The 18,261-nt window shown below is 48.2% G+C and overlaps 2 protein-coding genes across 2 annotated transcripts in view; both read right to left on the minus strand.

Annotated features, from left to right (window-relative positions):
• The window catches only part of LOC146208188 (uncharacterized), a 52,329-nt gene extending 38,438 nt beyond the window's left edge, over positions 1 to 13,891 (minus strand). Inside the window, exons 1-4 of the mRNA XM_084591831.1 lie at positions 12,383 to 13,891; positions 11,605 to 11,697; positions 6,939 to 6,962; positions 3,190 to 3,390 (exon numbers count right to left, since the gene is read on the minus strand). Of these exons, the coding sequence (XP_084447957.1) occupies positions 3,190 to 3,390; positions 6,939 to 6,962; positions 11,605 to 11,697; positions 12,383 to 13,472 (1,408 nt within the window). The 5' untranslated portion in view covers positions 13,473 to 13,891. The remainder of the gene's footprint in view (positions 1 to 3,189; positions 3,391 to 6,938; positions 6,963 to 11,604; positions 11,698 to 12,382) is intronic.
• LOC146208189 (uncharacterized) lies at positions 13,538 to 18,261 on the minus strand. The gene is made up of 4 exons (XM_084578171.1): positions 18,249 to 18,261; positions 15,575 to 15,770; positions 13,611 to 15,492; positions 13,538 to 13,561 (listed from the first exon to the last, which is right to left on the minus strand). The coding sequence occupies exons 1-4, from the start codon at positions 18,259 to 18,261 to the stop codon at positions 13,538 to 13,540; spliced, it is 2,115 nt and encodes a 704-aa protein (XP_084434297.1).

Here is an 18,261-nt window from a genome sequence, read left to right on the forward strand (position 1 = left end):
CCAGCATTTTTTTAATCAGTCTCAAGCAGGCCAGGTGATTGTAAACAGTCAATAAAAGCATTTTTCTTGGATTGACAAGATTATCCAGCAGCTTTCTCACTATATGCAATTATAATATTGACCTAGTAAACATCTTGCAGTTCAGTGCTGCTTTCCTTGCCTCTGTCTTAGCATTCGTTACTTGTTACACGAGCCACCGAGTATAAAACATCTGGGTTTGCAAGGCATATAGCCTCCCGTGGCAAGGACTCCTAACATCCACACACACTCGCTTTCTTCCATTTTTCTTTTATTTGATAGTTCAGAGTTCCAAGCACAGTTTTATTTCTCAGAAGAGTATTGAATTCTCAGAGGGGATATTTTATTCAATATCACAAGGTGCAGTTTTGTCGTGACTCTTTTGGAGAACTGCACTGTGTTTACATGCCACTACAATTGGTTTCTGTTCTTTGAATTGTATTGAGGATCTGTGTATTCACTCCCCGATGAACTTGATGTATGGGCTTGCAGGATAGTTATGTAAACAAAGCAAAGGACTCGGGTAGGTAAGTACACTAGTCATAGAAGTATAGTATTTCATGTTCACAGACAAATCAAAATTCCATCAAGTCTGCATGCTGTCCTGGCAACTAAGTGACATGTCATTACACTTGGTCACTGTTTTACAATTAGCCCCTAGACAGTTTTTCTCTACAAGTGGGGACCCTTAGCTGATGCAAGGCAGTGGGCGCTAAGTATTTCTTGATCCCAACTGACCGCTTCGGCCATGCACTATTACTCTGTCGTGTAGTGACGCGACTTTTCAGTGCTTACTCTTAGCTGTATTGTTTTTAAGTATGAGAAACAGTGAAATAAAACTACAACAGAAGAATAAAACACTCATTCCACACAAAACACATCCAATATATACATATTTGTACTTAGAATAGTCATTTCATATCATGCAATGTTTCGAAAACTTTATGGACTCTTCCTCAGCAGCAGCACAATTGTGCCATAATTCTTGTTTATTTGTGCTCAGCACTAACTGAACAAATATTTCACTTGAAATTTGACTGGTAGAGGCTGTCTCAATTGGTAACAATTCTTTTCAGTACATGCTGCAGCTGAGTAGCTTGAGCTGTGTTGCATGTTAACACCCAATCGCCAGATTACATTTGCTACTTTGCTGAAATGACAAAAGCAGTGCACACACATGAAACCTAGGAAGACCAAATGGCATAGGTCAAGAAAAGGAAGTGTATGCTGCACTTGACATGAAGGCTCTCATTAATATAGGGAGCACTGAGCACAGAGATGGAGAAACTAGTAATACATACTGGGGGGCATGCGAATTGTAGTTTTGCCAACCAAACTGATTATGAATAGCATAGTCTTGCTGCTGAATCAAATATGAATAGTGCTGAAAACCAAACTGAATACAAATAAACTAGTTGAGCAGCTATTTTAAATGTCTTTGAAGAAGTAAACACATTGAATTTTAGAGATAATTTGAACATGCACTGTTTGAATCATTTGCTATGGCATGGATACCATAACAAATGATTCCATGCACTTTTAAAGATTTGTTACTGTCATGAACCTCGACACATTTTCTGCGTGCGAATGCATGTCATATGCAACACCACAGCTGTACGTTGCAGCCAGAAATGAGGATTACGTGGCGAAATGTACCCCACTAAGAGATTGCTACCACCGGGGAGAACCGCACGGAAAACAGTGCTTCTGTACATGTTACAAATGATGTGCATGTTTGTTTATGCTTTGCAGTCTATTTTCTGACAGTAAAACAGGCGTGTTGTAAAATGTGTTCAGGCTGTAATTTCGGATGAAAACATTAAATGATCAGCTCCTGCATCTTTGCCGCGTGTGCTATACCGGAGTGAACGCGCGAACACAGGCAGGGGAGATATGAATATATACACTTTACCTTTCAATGTATACGTCCGGGAGTAACTTAAAAAATTCGTGCCGTCTTCTCCTCATACTAACATAAACACACCAAGTAGACGGCGAAAGCAGGTGCCACTGGGGCGTCTACGCTGTTGCTGGATGATTGCATCGCCGGCGAGTTAATCGCTCTAATAATGGTCATTTCATACTGTTTGTGCTGTATATGCGGGGGCTCAATAACTCTACAGCTAGGGTGCAAATTAATTTGATAGCCGACGATCGATAGCCACCGTGAAGAGGAAAAGTTGCCCCAAACCAGCGCCGCAGCCGTCAAATGCAGCGTTTCGACGTTCGAAGCAGCGCGCGCCGGGCGCGCCAATCAGAGCGCTGGAGAAATCCGCCACCCAAAAGATGCACAAAAGTGACCGTATAGCACCCTATGCGCCTCCCGTGTCGAACGCGTCCGCCAGCTGGCGGAAGGCGGACGAGCGCAGCGCCTCTAAAAACGACCGTACGGGGGCCTTAAGTCCTAAGGCTAAAAAAAAACCATCAAGTCGTTTCGCTTTCTTCTAGGCAGGAGGCGTAACATCGGTAGATGTAACGTCCATTATTCACAAATAAAAATGCAGGAGAGATCAATAGATAAAAAGTTGGCTTAAGGCTTAGCTTGGTTAAGCCCGGAAGATTGCGAAAGCAATAACCTTAGCTGCGCCTTGTTCGGCGGCTGCGCGCCGACTATTGAGAGGAGCCGAGCCACAGCCTCATTTATCCTCCTAGCGTCACGTCACAAACAGCGAGCGCCCTCTCTCGGCTGCGACACAGCGCCGTGTATGGACTCGCCGCCACCATCTGATGGCGCGAGCTGGAGCCCTGTCTCTCGGTCTGGCGTGACGTCACACGGTCACGTGAAAATGGCGTGACGTCACCGCTGCCACTCCTGTAAGGACTCACCGCCACCATCCGATGGCGTGAGCTGGGGCTCCGTCTCTAGGTCTGGCGTGACGTCACACGGCCACGTGAAAGGTCATGTATGGAGGCGCCACAACACGCTAAAGGCTCGAAGAGATAGCAGTAATGCAACAAAAATCATACCTTGATCTGACTTACTTATCTTTCATACAAGTAAAGCGATCACGAGTAAGGGCCGCTGAAGGCGTATTTAAAGCCCCGCGATCCTGATTAGCTGCAAAGCGACTTCTCTCATATCCTTACGCTACTATAATCTCCAAGGAACTTCTCGAGAATAGGGAAAAGGAAAAACAAAGACGAATAAATGTCAATGGGCGGCTGACTCACCAAAGCAGCGATGCGCTATCCGGCGGTACATCTCGACGCTGGCCTTGCGGTGGATCATGCGGTGCGTCATGGTCACGTACTGGCGCCGGAACTCGCGCTCGGACTCGGTGGAGTCCGGCGAGCTCGGACGGCTCGGCGCCGGCGACGACTCGGACGAAGAAGAGGGCGACGAATCCGACAGCACGCTGCTGCTGCTGCTCTCTGCGCGGACAACGGCGCTCAACACTTGGCTCCACGTACCTCATGCACTATGTGAGGTAGTAACATGCATACCGGGTGCTTCAGCGAACGCTTTCAAGAATTCCCGAAAATAGGGAGTTCCGAGTGGAAACTGATTTGCAGGAAAAAAAACAAAAGCTCAGGCGAGGCGGAAACAATTTTCCTCTGAATTATTGTAATTATTAAGCTAATTAAATAAATCTCATTATCTTCTTAATTATCGCATTGTGGTTAGACTCAAAAGGGAGCTCGAAACCGCGAGAAAGACGATGCCACATCAGGTTTTGAACCGAAGAACTAATTCTGGAAAGCCTTGCAGCGCAAGGCAATCCAGTGCTTTTTTCGTACGATACCGAAACGGAGCGCTGGACTCGCGCTGGAAGCTTGGTACAGACACGACGTACGGAGATAACAGCCACGCAGTAGGCAATGATTGGCCTTTCCTTTGCTTCAAGCAGCGAGGCGAAATAATGCACTGACGGTGCGTAATACCGGTTGCAGTTCGAACTGATCGCCGTACACTGGTCACGTCATCAGCGGATGTCGCGTCCGTACCGATCTTCCCGCATGTCTCTTGTGCCCACTTTTGGTTATGTACGAAAAACAGCTGGGATGTTCTCGCTTTCTAGGGCTTTAGAAAATTACTTTTCTTTGTTTAGGAAAACGATATTGCATCTTGTTCATGGCTTTGAAGTCTCTATTGTGACGAAGTATTCAACAGCGATACCTAATTAAAAGGGTAATTAGTTAGTCTTGGCTAGTTAATGTATACATGAAACAGTTTTGTGTAATACTATCCGCACAGCTGGGAATTTGTTCCTGCGAAAATCGTTTTACTGATTCGAACCCACTACTTAAGGAACTTCTGAGTGTTGACTGAAACGCCCCTATTAGATAGCATATATATAGTTCAGTAGAGTAAACATATCTGAAAAACAGCAAGAAGAGAGTTAAAAGAAGTGTGTACTTCTATTTACACTTTCCTGCCAAATCCAACGCAAACTATTACAGCGGCGTTTACATGGATCCGACAGGAGCAGGTGAGTTGAGTTATGGGGTCTAAATCCGAGTACAGGGTTCATGTAAACGCTGTCGGGTCGGTTCGAAAAGTTCAGGGCTCGAGTCAACTCCGGCGCAGAAAATGAGGTGACTCGATTCGAAACCGCTGCAGGATGCATGTAAACATTGTCGAGTTGAGTCAGGGAACAGTGGGAGAGGAGAACAGCACAGAAAACGCTAAAGATTCGCGACAAAAAAAAAAAACGGAAACGGATGCCGTCTGCTAGTCCTTCGCATCGACGCGAGGCGCCGCCGTAATCGCCGCGTGTCAGGTCGGATTCTTGTAAATCCAGCCGGGTCGAGCCCACTGTACTCGACTCCTCAACTCCCCCCCCCCCCCCCCCCCCCTGTCAGGTTCATGCAAACAGGGCTTTGTCCGTGTCTGTGCTTGTGTGGGCGAGCGCGCGGGCTTGTGTGTGCGTGTATGCGGGGGGGGGGGAGGTTCTCATACGTGCAGCTTAACACGTGGCCCTCGTATAAATGGTTATCTAAACTGCTCAACCTCATTTCAGGAGCGGCTGGTCGAATGCGGTGTCAAAGGGCAGCGACATATGGTGATCAACATGAACTTCACTAGAGCAACTGAAATCGACAGGCATGAAAATGTGCGAGAAATGGATAAGGTCGCATGAAGGAGCACTCAACTGGCACCTTTAATGCAATGATTACAAGCGGTAATTAATAGGCGAGAAGCAGGAAAACAGTAAAAACTAAATTTTGATTACAGAAAGCACTTTTTTTTTTTCATTGGAAGAATAATGCAGAGCAAAGAGGTGAAATTGTTCATCGGAATTAGTCAACGCTAATTCATATGTTGACTAATTTATGGCAGACTAGCGCAAATAACATAGACACAGACATAGGAGTAGACTGTCTGTGTTATTTGCGCTAGTCTTCTTATATATGATGACACACCAACTAGCCCAGCTTTCTGCTTTAACTAATTTATGGCAATCAGCTGATACAGCACTCTTGGTGCTCTTTTTCCTGAATCTGAATTGCCTAAATTGGTACCCTCGGATACGGCTCCTGAAAGGACTAGAGTGTTGTTAAGCAGAGCAAAGTGAAATGAAACGAGTGTGAAGAACTTTTCACTTCACCCCAAGTGCCACAGAGTACAGGACACAAATCAAAATATTAAAAAAAGCTCTCCCGATCTCTCCGTCCACTGTTCCACAGACGCCCGTCCTGTGGCTCGGAGCAAGCGGTGGAAATTCTGCTTTTGCAAAACATCTGTTAAATTCAAAAGCTAGCTCGCTATGCGTTGTGTTATATCTTGCAGAACTAACACGTGTTTTTTTTGTGTGCAAATATCTCTGTATTTCACCGACTCTTCGCAGAGTTGGAAATTGAACTTATTGCGGGAATGTTTGAGCCAGCGCATTATTAAATGCTGTAGACGGGAAGTGGACAGGGAATTAATTCGAATAGCAAAGAGTTCCAATGAAAGGCGACCATCTGAATGCACTTGATACTAACGTTTCCGTAGCTCGGTTCGAGGAGACAGGAGGTGCGGATGAGGGGAGTTTCAGTTAATGAAACTCTACTCTATCGTTATATAGGGAGCTATAGTGCTCCATAGTGCAGATGTCATGTGTATAGGGAAGTAGAAGGAAATAAAAACAATGCCTGGGTTGGTTGCTAAACGCTTTCTTTCCCTTCATGAATGCGAGAGTTTTAAAGTCCAGAGATGGAGCCGTATTCGACAGGAATGCGTTTTAAGCCACCTGATCACTGGCTATTTGGCGATCAGACTTCGCCACGGCACAGAGCAATAGCTACCCGATGCGCGCGGCTAGTGGCGAATGCTGTTGTTAACGAGGGGGGCTGCTGTGATGTGATTTCAGTGATAGGCCATTTGTTGCTTTCGTATGATGCTCCCGTAATGCTGACGTGAAGGCAAGGGAAATAGAAAATAGATATTCATTTGAAATGAACGTCACTCCAATAAAATTGGCATCAATAAAACGAACACTTCTACTTCGCCCACTTCAAATGAATGTCAAATAATTCCAGATCGCCGTTCTTTATGACCTTTCATTTTATCACCATTCTTATAGTGCGAGAATAAGTGCGTCGAAGAGCAGAGCCTTCAATTCGCTATGTAGACTTGCTTGGATTGGGAACCAGTACTTCACTAAATGTTCACGGAATATCAGTATTTCTAGCGGAAACCTTATCCGTCTGTCCAGGATCTCAGATCTAAATAACAGCGCTGGGAACAGGGCGAAACACGAACGAAGAAGAATCACAGACACAGGCGCTGTGTCTGTGGTTCTTCTTCGTTATTGTGCCGTCTTATTCGCAGCGCTGTCATTTAGATATGCAATACCAACTAGCTCGACACCTCGCTCCCAGGATCTCAAGTTATTATTTTTGCGCTTCTGCATCTTTGGTTCCCGGAGCCAGTACAGAACGCGAAATTAACCAGGGTTACTTTATTGTCTTGGCAACGGCAACCAGATACTCACCTTTTCTAGCTCTTCTCCTGGATGCTTGAAATAGAAAGCAAACAAATCTTAGTAACAGTACATATACTTCTAATTCCCAAGAGTTTTTATATATCGTAATGACTAATGTATTCGCTTGAATTTCGTTTCACGTCTTTCCATTACCGCTAGAAGTAATTGTGCGTGCTTGTAAGCAGATAGTTGGGAAAATTACTCCATCAGTCATTTATTCACTCGTTTACTCTCTTGTTTACTGATTCACACACTCGCTCAACTCACTCACTCCCTCACTCCAATCACTCGCTCAACTCACTCACTCGCTCGCTCACTCACTCACTCACTCACTCACTCACTCACTCACTCACTCACTCACTCACTCACTCACTCACTCACTCACTCCCTCACTCACTCACTCACTCACTCACTCGCTCAACTCACTCGCTCAACTCGCTCACTCGCTCACTCACTCACTCACTCACTCACTCACTCACTCACTCACTCACTCACTCACTCACTCACTCACTCACTCACTCACTCACTCACTCACTCACTCACTCACTCACTCACTCACTCACTCACTCACTCACTCACTCACTCACTCACTCACTCACTCACTCACTCACTCACTCACTCACTCACCCACCTCCCCATCCATGGAGGTCCTATATTTGTTCTTCACCTCACCGCCTTGTGCCACAAATTGGAGAAACTGCAGTACTTTATTTCGCACACGTGCCTCCAAGAAGCGCTTTACTTTTTTTTTTCGCAGCATATAAATTACCTTCCCGCTTTAAAACGACTGACTGGGCTCATACCTCCCTTGAGAATGCCAGGATCGCAATGTCGAATCTAACGAGAAACCCGTAGCCCGCTTTTGCAAAGCACCATAGCCATGGAGCGAGCTCGCTGCTCCGAGCGCTTTGCTCGGAATATGACGGCCTCTTTCCTAATTAAAGACGAGCGACCCTTCGCACAGTGAGACAAAGAGCGTCGTGCGCGGCACGCTGAGACGTGAAATTCCATGCGTTACTCGACCCTTTTCTCAATTGGGTAGGCTTTTTTTTTTTTTTTTTTCTGCGATGCTTTATAAAAAAATCCCAATTGTACACCAAACGAGAGACCGTGGAGCAACCAGCTCACACTTGAAAGAACCCTCGAGCACTCTTTTGTTATTTGGTTCTGCCATTAGTGAAAACTTTTCTCATATCGTTGTTCAGGTACCTAACGCCGGCCAGTCATGCGTTAGGTAATTATAGTGCACTTCCTATTCCGCTTCTGCAGCGCAATATTTATTCGCTTTATTATTTTTTTTACGCTTTCAGCCGTTCTATCCTCGCGCAGCTTTGTGCGCAGTGGAGCGACATTGTTTCCTTACCTGCTCCACGGAGCTACCACCGCATCCAGCGATTTGCTGGCTTAATCTTTGGTCTATCTGCTGGAATATGCACACGGTATTTCGTGACCACGTATTGATTCTACGCTAGGCACTAAAGCGATTCATAGCCAAAAAAATTTGCCCCAAGATGCTTCTGTTAGTTGTGGGCGGCCAAGCAATTAATGAATGTGCTATGAAAAAAAAAAAAAAAAGACCTAGATTAAGGAAGCACCAGGTTCATGTTGAATTAAATCCGCTGACGTACACTGACGTAGTTACCTATTAAAAGCGAGGTAGAATGAGCATGAAAAGAACGCTCGCTGGGCAGCTTATTGCTAGGCAGTATTTCAGGAACGAATAACAAAAACAGATGCGTTTTTGAGACACTGGAGATAATATAAAGATGTCGAGCGTAAATTCAGACTGAGTCTCACGGAATCCGATACTGTACGTGTTATTACTCGTTAATGTAAATCATGGATGCCGCTTGCCATCATAAACTAGTAGCCTGTTCTGCCTGGGACGCGCGAGCCAGAGCATAAACGTATTTCGTGTTTTCGTTAATTGCAATGAAGGCAGTATAAGCGAGGGGCAATAATTTTTTTGCTCTCTCACTTTGCAGAAATGGTTAGGCTATTTTCGTTCTCTCATGTTAGCGTAAAAACATACGTGTATTGAATTGTCAAACATCTCCCGCACTCACAATTGACAATTGCGTGGCGCACATTTGGCCTACGGTTTGCTGTTGTGCGATATGGGTGCACATTGCATAAAGGCAGCACCAAAGAGTTCACTGTATCCGAGCTATTGAATATGCTGCACGTGCTGAAGGAGGCCAGCTACTGATCATCAGCAGATGCTTCTGGGTATTATATTTAAAAATATAACATTTTTGTTATAGATGCAAAAGGCGTTCGCCATCGACAGAACCTACATTTAAACTCAGCTGCCAGCAGCATGGAGGCTGTCTCTAATATTAATGTAAACGCAATGCATAAGCTGTCATCGTACTCCTGGCCAATTCTTTAGCAGTAACGCGCGACCATCGACTGCCCGGCGCAGAGGCGCTGAGCTGAAGCAAAGCGGAGACCAGCGGAGGGAAGGAGCGGGAGGACGGAATCATGTTCTTAGAGCGAATGTCGTCTGCTTGGCTGCTCCGTTCTGTCGGAAGCTCCTCGAATCAAGTTTCATGTGCAAGTTCCGAGAGCTCTTGTTCTATCTTCTGTGTGCCTGTGGCTTTGATTCGTGCTAACTTGTAACGTTCCAAATACTACGCTTCCCCGCGGTTCTATCTGCGGGTTCTGTCACGAGGATGTTTATTTTTAAATAATCATTGAGGCGATTTTTATTATCCTCAATAAATATTTGTTTCAAAATTAACGATTGTAACCTTGGGCATGCTAAACTGTTCATTGCAAATGTTTTCATTACGGATATTTTTTCCAATGTATGCCGCGTTTAAGAAGAAAATCGAAGCTTTGCAGGCCTCGATATATATATATATATATATATATATATATATATATATATATATATATATATATATATATATATATATATATATATATATATATATATATATATATACATATATACCAGCCTCCTTCGTCTTGTGGCACAGTCGAAGCTCTGTGTATATCGTAGCGCGAAAATTCTTGGAATTGAACTGCTGAAGAATTGGCCTGCTGTAGGTTTATTTGTCTCTTGCACTAACTAATAAGAAAGAGCGATGTGCGACATGAAATTCAATGCAACGAAAAGGCAGGCTTTTAGCCAAGTAATCGTTCTTCTTTATGGCGGCGGTCGTCACTATAGATTAGTCTTTTTTTTTTTATATCAGTGATAGTTATTTACACATCTAAGGTAATATATCTGTGTTAACACTGAATGCTGCGACCGCTAAGCTCAGAATATACTATCTTAGTGATGCCGAAAGCCCGAGTAGTTAACAGCATTATTGCAAATACAAGTATCCTCTCCGTTTTTGTAGCTTACTTGAAGCGGTTGAACGCGCTTCAAAGAAGCGATCACTGGTTAAACAACCCAGTATCCACCCACCAAGTGGTCAAGTATATTACAAAGAGGCTCAATTTGTAGTGTGGCGCTACGCCTTTAAAGGTGTTTAGAGGGAAATAATGCAGTTAATGAGTCGTATGCTCAACTCGAAGTCCTAAGGACACACACACACACAAAAAAAAAAGACAAGAAAAACCACTGTATTACTTTGGAAGTCCATTTCGCATTGAAGCTGACGGCAGAGCTTGCCGCGTGTCTTCTTCTAAAGGGAAAATAATGTTGTTATGCTCCGCGAGCTGCGTCCGTTAGATATATTTTGTTTACGAGATGGGTTCCCCTGTTTTATTTTTTCCCTCTCCTTAATCGCCGGGGTAATTGAGTTTCTCATAATGCGCCACAGTTCCTAATTACCTTTTTGCGCAGTTCGCAGGGCGAAAGTGCCTTTTTATACAATCCCGACATTCCTTCTCCTCCTCCTCCTCCGCTCACTATGACCATTTTGTTCGTCCTTCCGGCGCCCTCTCTAGCGCCAAAGAGGAGAGCATTGCATCGGGGGAGAGAGTTCATCGGCTTGGAAAGAGAGGCCATCGCTGGCATGCCGCAAATGCGCCGCCGATGTCCGCCATCATTTCGCGCTGCGGCCTTATACACTTACGAAATGACCGCATGAACGCTATCGCCCATTCTCTCCGTGACTTGAGCTGGCGACTCTGTGGGGAACACTGTTAGGAGCGTAAAAATGTTGAACGAGAACCCGAAGAAAAGCGGCTCCTTTGATTCGACAATTTTATTTATTTATGCTCTCGAGTGTAGAACTTCTGAGCTCAGAGTTAAGTTTAATGGTCTAATGTGTAGGTAGCAAAGACAGCGTGAATAAATTTCGCAGCAATACGGGGTGTGAGAAAGAAGTAAGAAGGATTAACGAGATAATTACAGTTTTTTTTTGTTCACTTCCAAGGAGCTTGCTCTCTTCTCTTCTGCCTTTTTCAGACTGTTAAACTGGCTACTCTTTCGATCCGCACTGGATAACTCGCTCGTTCACCCCCACCAGCACTATCATTCATTCATTCATTCATTCATTCATTCATTCATTCATTCATTCATTCATTCATTCATTCATTCATTCATTCATTCATTCATTCATTCATTCATTCAATCTATCAATCGATCAATCAATCAATCAATCAATCAATCAATCAATCAATCAATCAATCAATCAATCAATCATGTCCTTGACGAAGATTTCTGACAGGGTCATGGTCAGTTACCTTCTCGTGCGAACACACAAGCACTTACAGTTAGTCTTAAGATGCTGTCTCCAGGCTTGTAGCTCGTGTTCGCTGCTTATGTACAGCCAATTTGTTTGCCTGTAACTCTTCGTGTGTATACCTGCAAGGGCAAATGGGAACACATATCCGGATGATCACTATATCTGGGAAAGAAATTTAAGGGGCAAGGTTAGAGCCTTAGTCAGAATAATAAATCACGCGAACGACATCGATCGTCCGACTTTTGTTTTCATTCCAGCCCTCAACACTTGGTAAAATGCTCATCTTCATTACTATTGAGAACACGTTGAATTAAAGCCGCTATTAAGAAGTTCCCCTACATCTTACAGGGAAAAAGGATGCTGCGTTGGTTGGCACTCAGTGGAAGGACAAAGAAATGCCGGAATGTACGTGCGTCACCACTGGTGTTTGGAAGAAAATTGAGCTTCAGTTGTAACACCGTGATTTTTTGAGGTGTTGAGAATTTTCATGTCTCATAGAAACCCCTGAGCGACCGAGACGTATTAAGCGGACGATTAACGTAAAGTTGAATTCATTTTATCAGAGCCCGGTGGACTGCGTAGCGGCCAGCTATGATTCCGCTGCAGGATCCAAGTTTCAGATAAACATTAGCCAAAAGAGAAAGGAAGTGTGCACTTCACGGTATCCTCGCAATGTAACAAGCATCACGGTTCGTAACAACCCCTTTCTTTACTGTGAAAAGTTCAAATCGCACTGTCGGTGCGCAAGCTAATCAGCCACAATGCCCTGCTAAAGACGAACTGCTATATAAGTGGCTCTCTTACCGGCGTCTTCGTCGTCATCGTCGTCGTCGTACATGTCGGCCGAAGCGAAGGGAATCGGCAGCCGCGGGCGGCCGTAGTCTGGGCAGGGCGCCGAGCGGCGCCCGTCTGTGCAGAGCCCGCGGCTGAGCGGTCGCTCCCAAGAGTAGGCCCCGGGAACGTGGTGCTCGCGCACTTTCTCGCCGCACTGGCTGCACACGGCCGCGTCCAGGGCCCTGCTCTCGGGGCTGCGCGGCAGGGAGCGCGAGCGGCGGCCCTGCTGCACTTGCCGCCAGTGTTCCTCGGCGGCCACCGCGTGGGCGCACGAGGCGTCCATCGTCTCCCAGCGCACGCGGGCGGCGCGTTCGCGCCGGCGTCGGTGTTCAACGCTGACTCCTCCTTGCTGTTTGGGGATGGCGCCGCCGCCGTCGGGCTGCTGCCTTTGCGACTCGGGTGGCCGCCAGCGGCTCGTCGTCGACATAGAACTGTCTGTCACGTCGGTGCTGTCGCCGTTGCGCGTCGAATCGCCCTCGGCGGCCACCACGCTCTTTCCGTCCGAGTCGGTCGTGGTCGTGGATACGTTGGACCCGTAGCTCGTCTGATCGGCGGCGGGTGGAGGCAGGTCCATGTTGAAGCTCCCTGAAGTCGTGGCGCTGTCGAAGCTCGGAGTGGGTACCTCCGAGTCGAGGTATTCGGAAGACGAATAGTGATAAGGCTCCTTAGGCTGGTCGGGAGAAAGCGGTGGCGGTCGCTGTGTAGGTGCTGGCCGCTCTGGTGATGGCTCCGTGAGCGCTTGTCGCTCTGGAGGTGGTGGACGTTCTTCCAGTTGTGGGTGCTCTGGTGTCCTTTCTTCCGATGGTGGTCGCTCTTCACCTGGCGGAGGCGTGGTTAATGACATCGGTGGCGGAGGCAGCGGAGGAGGTGGTGTCTCCGGCTTGCTGACAACATCCGGCACCGGCGGCTGGTAGCGTTCGGTGATTTGCTGGTCCGAGTTACTGTTCTCCTCGGACACTTCGGATACTGTGGATAGCTCGTCGTATTGTCGAATTTCGGAGCGGCTGATCGCATTCTGGACGTCGCGGAACGTCATTAAGGGCATCATGATGGGTTCCATGTCATCTGAGTCTTCGTCGTTGCGAGATGAGCACGGTCCTCCCTGGTCGAAGAACGTCGTGCGCGTCAGATCGGGTGGTTGGTGGGGTGCTGCGCATTCGGAAAACTCGTCGGCTTGTGACGCGGGCCTGCTCTCAACGTCTCTTTCAAGGGCACCGTCCTCGTCGTCGGACTTGTCTGTCCTGTCTTCGTCTTCATCATCGACTCCTTCGGCACGTCCCAGCGAGTACTCGCCGGACTCAGACGAAAGCAGCTGCTCTTCCTTTTTGGTCGATTCGTCTGAGGAGTCGTTGTGGCCTTTCTCCGTCTCTTCGGAGGACAGAGCTGCTTCGTCCGGATCTCGAGCCACGTCCTTCGAGGATGCCTCGTGCGCCTTCGGTGAAGGGGTCTTGGTGTGCACGCCGCACACCAAGACCCCTTCAACGAAGGCGCACGAGGCATCCTCGAAGGACGTGGCTCGAGACCGGACGAAGCAGCTCTGTCCTCGAAGAGACGGAGAAAGGCCACAACGCTCCTCAGACGAATCGACCCACAACGGAAGAGCTAGCTGCTTTCGTCTGAGTCCGGCGAGTACTCGCCTGGGACGTCGCCCGAAGGAGTCGATGATGCCGCCGAAGACAGGACAGAACAGTCGCGGAGGAACGTTGCCTTGAAAGCGCGTTGAGGCAGGCCCGACGTCACAAGACGACGACGTCCTTTCCGGGGACGTAAGTCCCTCAGCCTGCGCGGGGCGGGTGGTTCGCTTCTCCTCTCTCCTATGGGATTCCTTGGAAGGGTATTGCTTGGCAGATGACGGGTGTTCCACTCGCGGTCCTGAATAGTGGGTGCTGCCCACGTCGCGCCTGCTCTCTCTGTTTAGCAGGGCATCTTCGTGGTTATGGTTGCTGGAAGCAGTCCTCGAACTGCTCCTGGCTTCCCTGAGCGGGTCGATTTTGGAGAGGGCCCTGCTTAGCTCCTCCATGTGACCCATGGTGCGGGGGCTTTTTAGCTCCAGGCCACCGTCGTCGAACCTGACAGGCATCTTAGATGCCGCGTCTTGCTTGACCTTTACCTGTTTATGGGGTTTGGGAGACGGCAGCAGCCTCTGCTGCTTGCTCACGAGGTCCACCTCCATGACGTCGTCGTCGCTGTCGTCGCTAACCGACGTGCCGGCTCGGCGTGCATCCTTGGCCTTGCGCCGTCGGGCGGCCTTGTGTTTGGTCCCACGCGCGGCACGAGGTGACAGAGTCAGGTAGGCCGGCAGCGACGCCTTCGTCCGGTAGACAGTCTCGGTCTGCGTGGCTTGTGTCTTAACCAGAGCCCGTCGGCGTCCGAACGAGGATCTCTCGAAAGAATCTTGGTAATAGCGAGCGTCCAAGAGCCTTTCTTGGGAACCGTCCGGCGTGGATACGGCGCGGCGCCCCAGTGGCGTAGACGTGGCGGCGGGGCCGCCGAGGCTCAGCTCGACATCCTCCAGGCCTCCGGCGACCGTGTTGCTGCGCACGAGTGCGTTCGAGTCGAAGCTGACATGTTTGGCCCGGCGGTCGTCGAGCAAGCCGTCGGGCACTGCAATGCCGCCGTCACTGCGACGCCTCCACGAGGCGTCGTTCAGGGCGTCCACGCTGTGACACTGGCCCAGCGTGACCCGCTCGTACTGGAAGCTCAGGTTGGACGGTCGGGAAGCACAGCGCGACGCGTAGCTCAGGTTGCTACTGCTGGCCAGACTACCCTGGCTCGTGCTGCCGTAACTGTTGCAGCTCTGGAGCCTCGGGCGCGCTGAGAAGGATCGCGAAGTGAACCACGACTCGCACCGAGTCGCTGTCGGTGGCGTCGAGGTTGCCGAATCGTAGCTTCGGGTCCTGCAGACAGAACGGCTTGGGCCGCCGGCGGAAGCCCGAGCTGGCAAAGTCGTCATCGTCGTCTTTGCCGCCGACCGGCGGTGGAGGCGGTGGCGGGATGTTCTCGTCACTGGAGGCACGCTGGACGCATGAGAAGAGTGCCGCATTACAGGGGCTTCCTCCTTCGGCAGCGCTGCTTCCACCCTGCGCGGCCAGGCAGCCGAAGAGGCTCCTGGCTGCGCCCTTGTCGTCGAGGACGGCAATCTCCTTGCGCGTTATACAGTACTGTTCACGGATGTCCTCGCGCGAGTAGATGGGGTGTCCCTTGCGGCTGCGCAGTGCGCTGATCTTGCGCTTCATCATATCATCGTCGGAGTCGTAGGCGATCGTGTCGGCCGAGAGGTCTACCTGCGTGCCGGCGTCCACCAGGTCTAGCGGCGCGGCAGAGCGCAGCGTCAGCCGGGATGCGTCCAAGGAGTTCCCTGCGAGACAACGACACACTGCCATGAGAAACTCACAGCCTTGCTTTCGTATTTAAAACCGAGAATGCTCTGTTTTGCGTAGCGTGATATAGAATCTATTGCTTCGGAAATGAATACTAACAGAGTAAAACAGAGCCAGTAGCGAAAGATGTTAGGTATACGAAAAGGGAAAATTTGGAGCCACAACTGATGATGATATTAACTATGTTCCTGTGTAAAATTATTTAATCGGTTGCATAATGGTACAAAACAGCTTTGTCTAAAGCGGAATCCGCAAATACACAGCTCGAAAGGCCTTCAGGATTACTTTGGATTAGGGGTTTTAATATAGTACAGCGTAGGAGATGAATCCGGACAATTTCGACCACCTAGCGGTGTTTGACGCGTAGAGTTGGCGAACAATACGCGGGCGGCTTGCGTTTCGCCTCCGTCTCAAAGCGGCCGCCATTACTGTAATCATACCCCTGTTACCCTGAAGAGATTCAAGCATCCTAACCACAGAGCCACCACGACGGTGCTACTGATCTTCGGTCCAACTAGCAGCAGCTGACGTGTTAATTAACAGTAATACGAGAGCATTTCGGCGCGTGAACTAATGAAAATGGCCTCCGCAGCAATCACAAAGATATGTTTCCTTGAATTTAAGGAGGTAATGTACCCTTCAGTTGTGGTCTGCATTCTCGAAAGACAGTTCGCGAATACATTTATTTTGTGCCAGTCACGCGCCAGGGAGCTGGCAGCGTGCTTCGCTTGCTTAAAAAGGCCCGCCACGCAGCAAGCGGCACATCTCGCCGCTGCCGACACTGCGACGTCGGTTCGCTCGCGTGCGAACTCCTGGCTGTCGAAAAGCCAAAGTTAAGAGCACAAACACCGACAAGAGGAAGAAAGGACGTGACCCGGCACTAAACAGTCGTCCTTCTAAAACTGTCGTTTGCATTCTCTTAGCTGTATCGAAGGCACTGCGAAAGACCAATAAGGACACAACGCTGCTCTTGTTCTTCTACCCAATTAAACAATATTTGACCACCAAAACCCTATGCGAGCTTAGAATATAAAATGCAGTTAATTTATGATCGTCGGTATATTGAATTCCATTTTGGTGGCGCCTATTTGTACGGAAATGTGAGCGCTGATCGATCACGCTACGCAACCTTCGAACACTTGTCTAATTTCAGCAGCTTTCGCTACGGTCTTCGTTTGCAACAGATGAAAAGGACAAATTAAACATAGAAGAGAGAGAGATAAAGAAAAATAAAAAGCGGAAGTACCAGGGGTAGTGGATGGATTACATCGGGTAACGTTCTCCTCCATGGAAGCGAAAGAACAGACGGTAAGAACAATGACGATGTGTTGGACAGTGATCTTCTTCCACGCACCTCCCTGGGGTATTCCTCAAGCATCCTTTCTTTCGGCGACTAGTTAAATGGTTAGCGCAAACATTGTTTCAGGAAAAAGCCACGCCCCGTCATTAATCATTGCCCACAATCCATCAGGCCTCGCCTGTTGCTAAGCCATTTAAGTGGCGAGACAATGCCACTGGAGCTTCGATCGTCTCGTTCGTAGATAGCTCGGCCAGTCGGCCACGCTGGGTGCTCGAAGACACAAGCATACCAAAAAGCCTGAACCAGTTAGGGAGAATAATTTGATTGGGTTTCTATCGAGTTTTGTCCTGACGCTGTCGTTCACATAGTTTCTGTTTTAGCCGCTAGGTGGAAGAAGTGATGAGCCAGTCACTATAACCACAAGGAAGATGGCGCAGTCTCGCTTTTTTTTTTAATACTGTGTATTCTTCACCGTTGTGCCGATGGGTGTGACCTCAGTGTAGAAGTTTCTTCTCCTTAACGCGCTGCTTTGCAAGATGAAAACGCTGCTTGCGGCATTGCGAGGCGGTTCTTTTTTTCGGGCGATCGCGAGCAACGCACCAGCAGACGGCATAAGAGCGAAGCGCAGATTGTCAAATAATTATTTCAAGCAATTCAAAACGTTGATGTTGCACAGCTGCCTCTTACACTTGTATGATGCTACCAGTTGAATTATAACTATAATACATAGATAGATGTATTTACTAAAAGAAACGGCAGAGAGGTTGGCCAGAATGATTGGCATCTGGCCTACTACTCTGCAATGGGGAAGAGGAAACCGTAAGTGTTTTTACATTACTGCCTTTAAGAAAAAAAGCATTATGACGAACACTTAAGCACCGCCTTTAAGGGAAAGGCGCGGTAGCATATAGCTACCATTCAAAATATAAAACATGCTTTAACCAAGCCGTATAAACGTGCCTGTGTGTCCCAGGAGTAGCGTGCATGACTGGGCATCCAAGAGCACTGAAAGGTTTGATTCGTATTCCACCTTCCCACCTCTAATGGGCAACCTGAGTTGGTAGCTCCTCCCACCTTTCTCATATCATGCGGTCTCGTTAAGTGGCACAAACCATCGAAGAATCAATGCTCGCCCATGTCAGCGGCCAACACCCACCTGTCAGCGTCAT

This window comes from Amblyomma maculatum, chromosome 1, assembly GCF_055883805.1.
Source record: "Amblyomma maculatum isolate TAMU_Amacu chromosome 1, ASM5588380v1, whole genome shotgun sequence".
In the NCBI taxonomy this organism is placed as follows: domain Eukaryota; kingdom Metazoa; phylum Arthropoda; class Arachnida; order Ixodida; family Ixodidae; genus Amblyomma; species Amblyomma maculatum.

What these genes read in the sequence shown, in the direction of transcription:
- LOC146208189 (XM_084578171.1), bottom strand. An exon ending in CGCGAGGACATCCGTGAACA is followed by an intron (nt 15,493 to 15,574) that starts GTACTGTATAAC and finishes CTGGCCGCGCAG; the next exon opens with GGTGGAAGCAGCGCTGCCGA. An exon ending in ACGGTGCCCTTGAAAGAGAC is followed by an intron (nt 13,562 to 13,610) that starts GTTGAGAGCAGG and finishes CCGAATGCGCAG; the next exon opens with CACCCCACCAACCACCCGAT.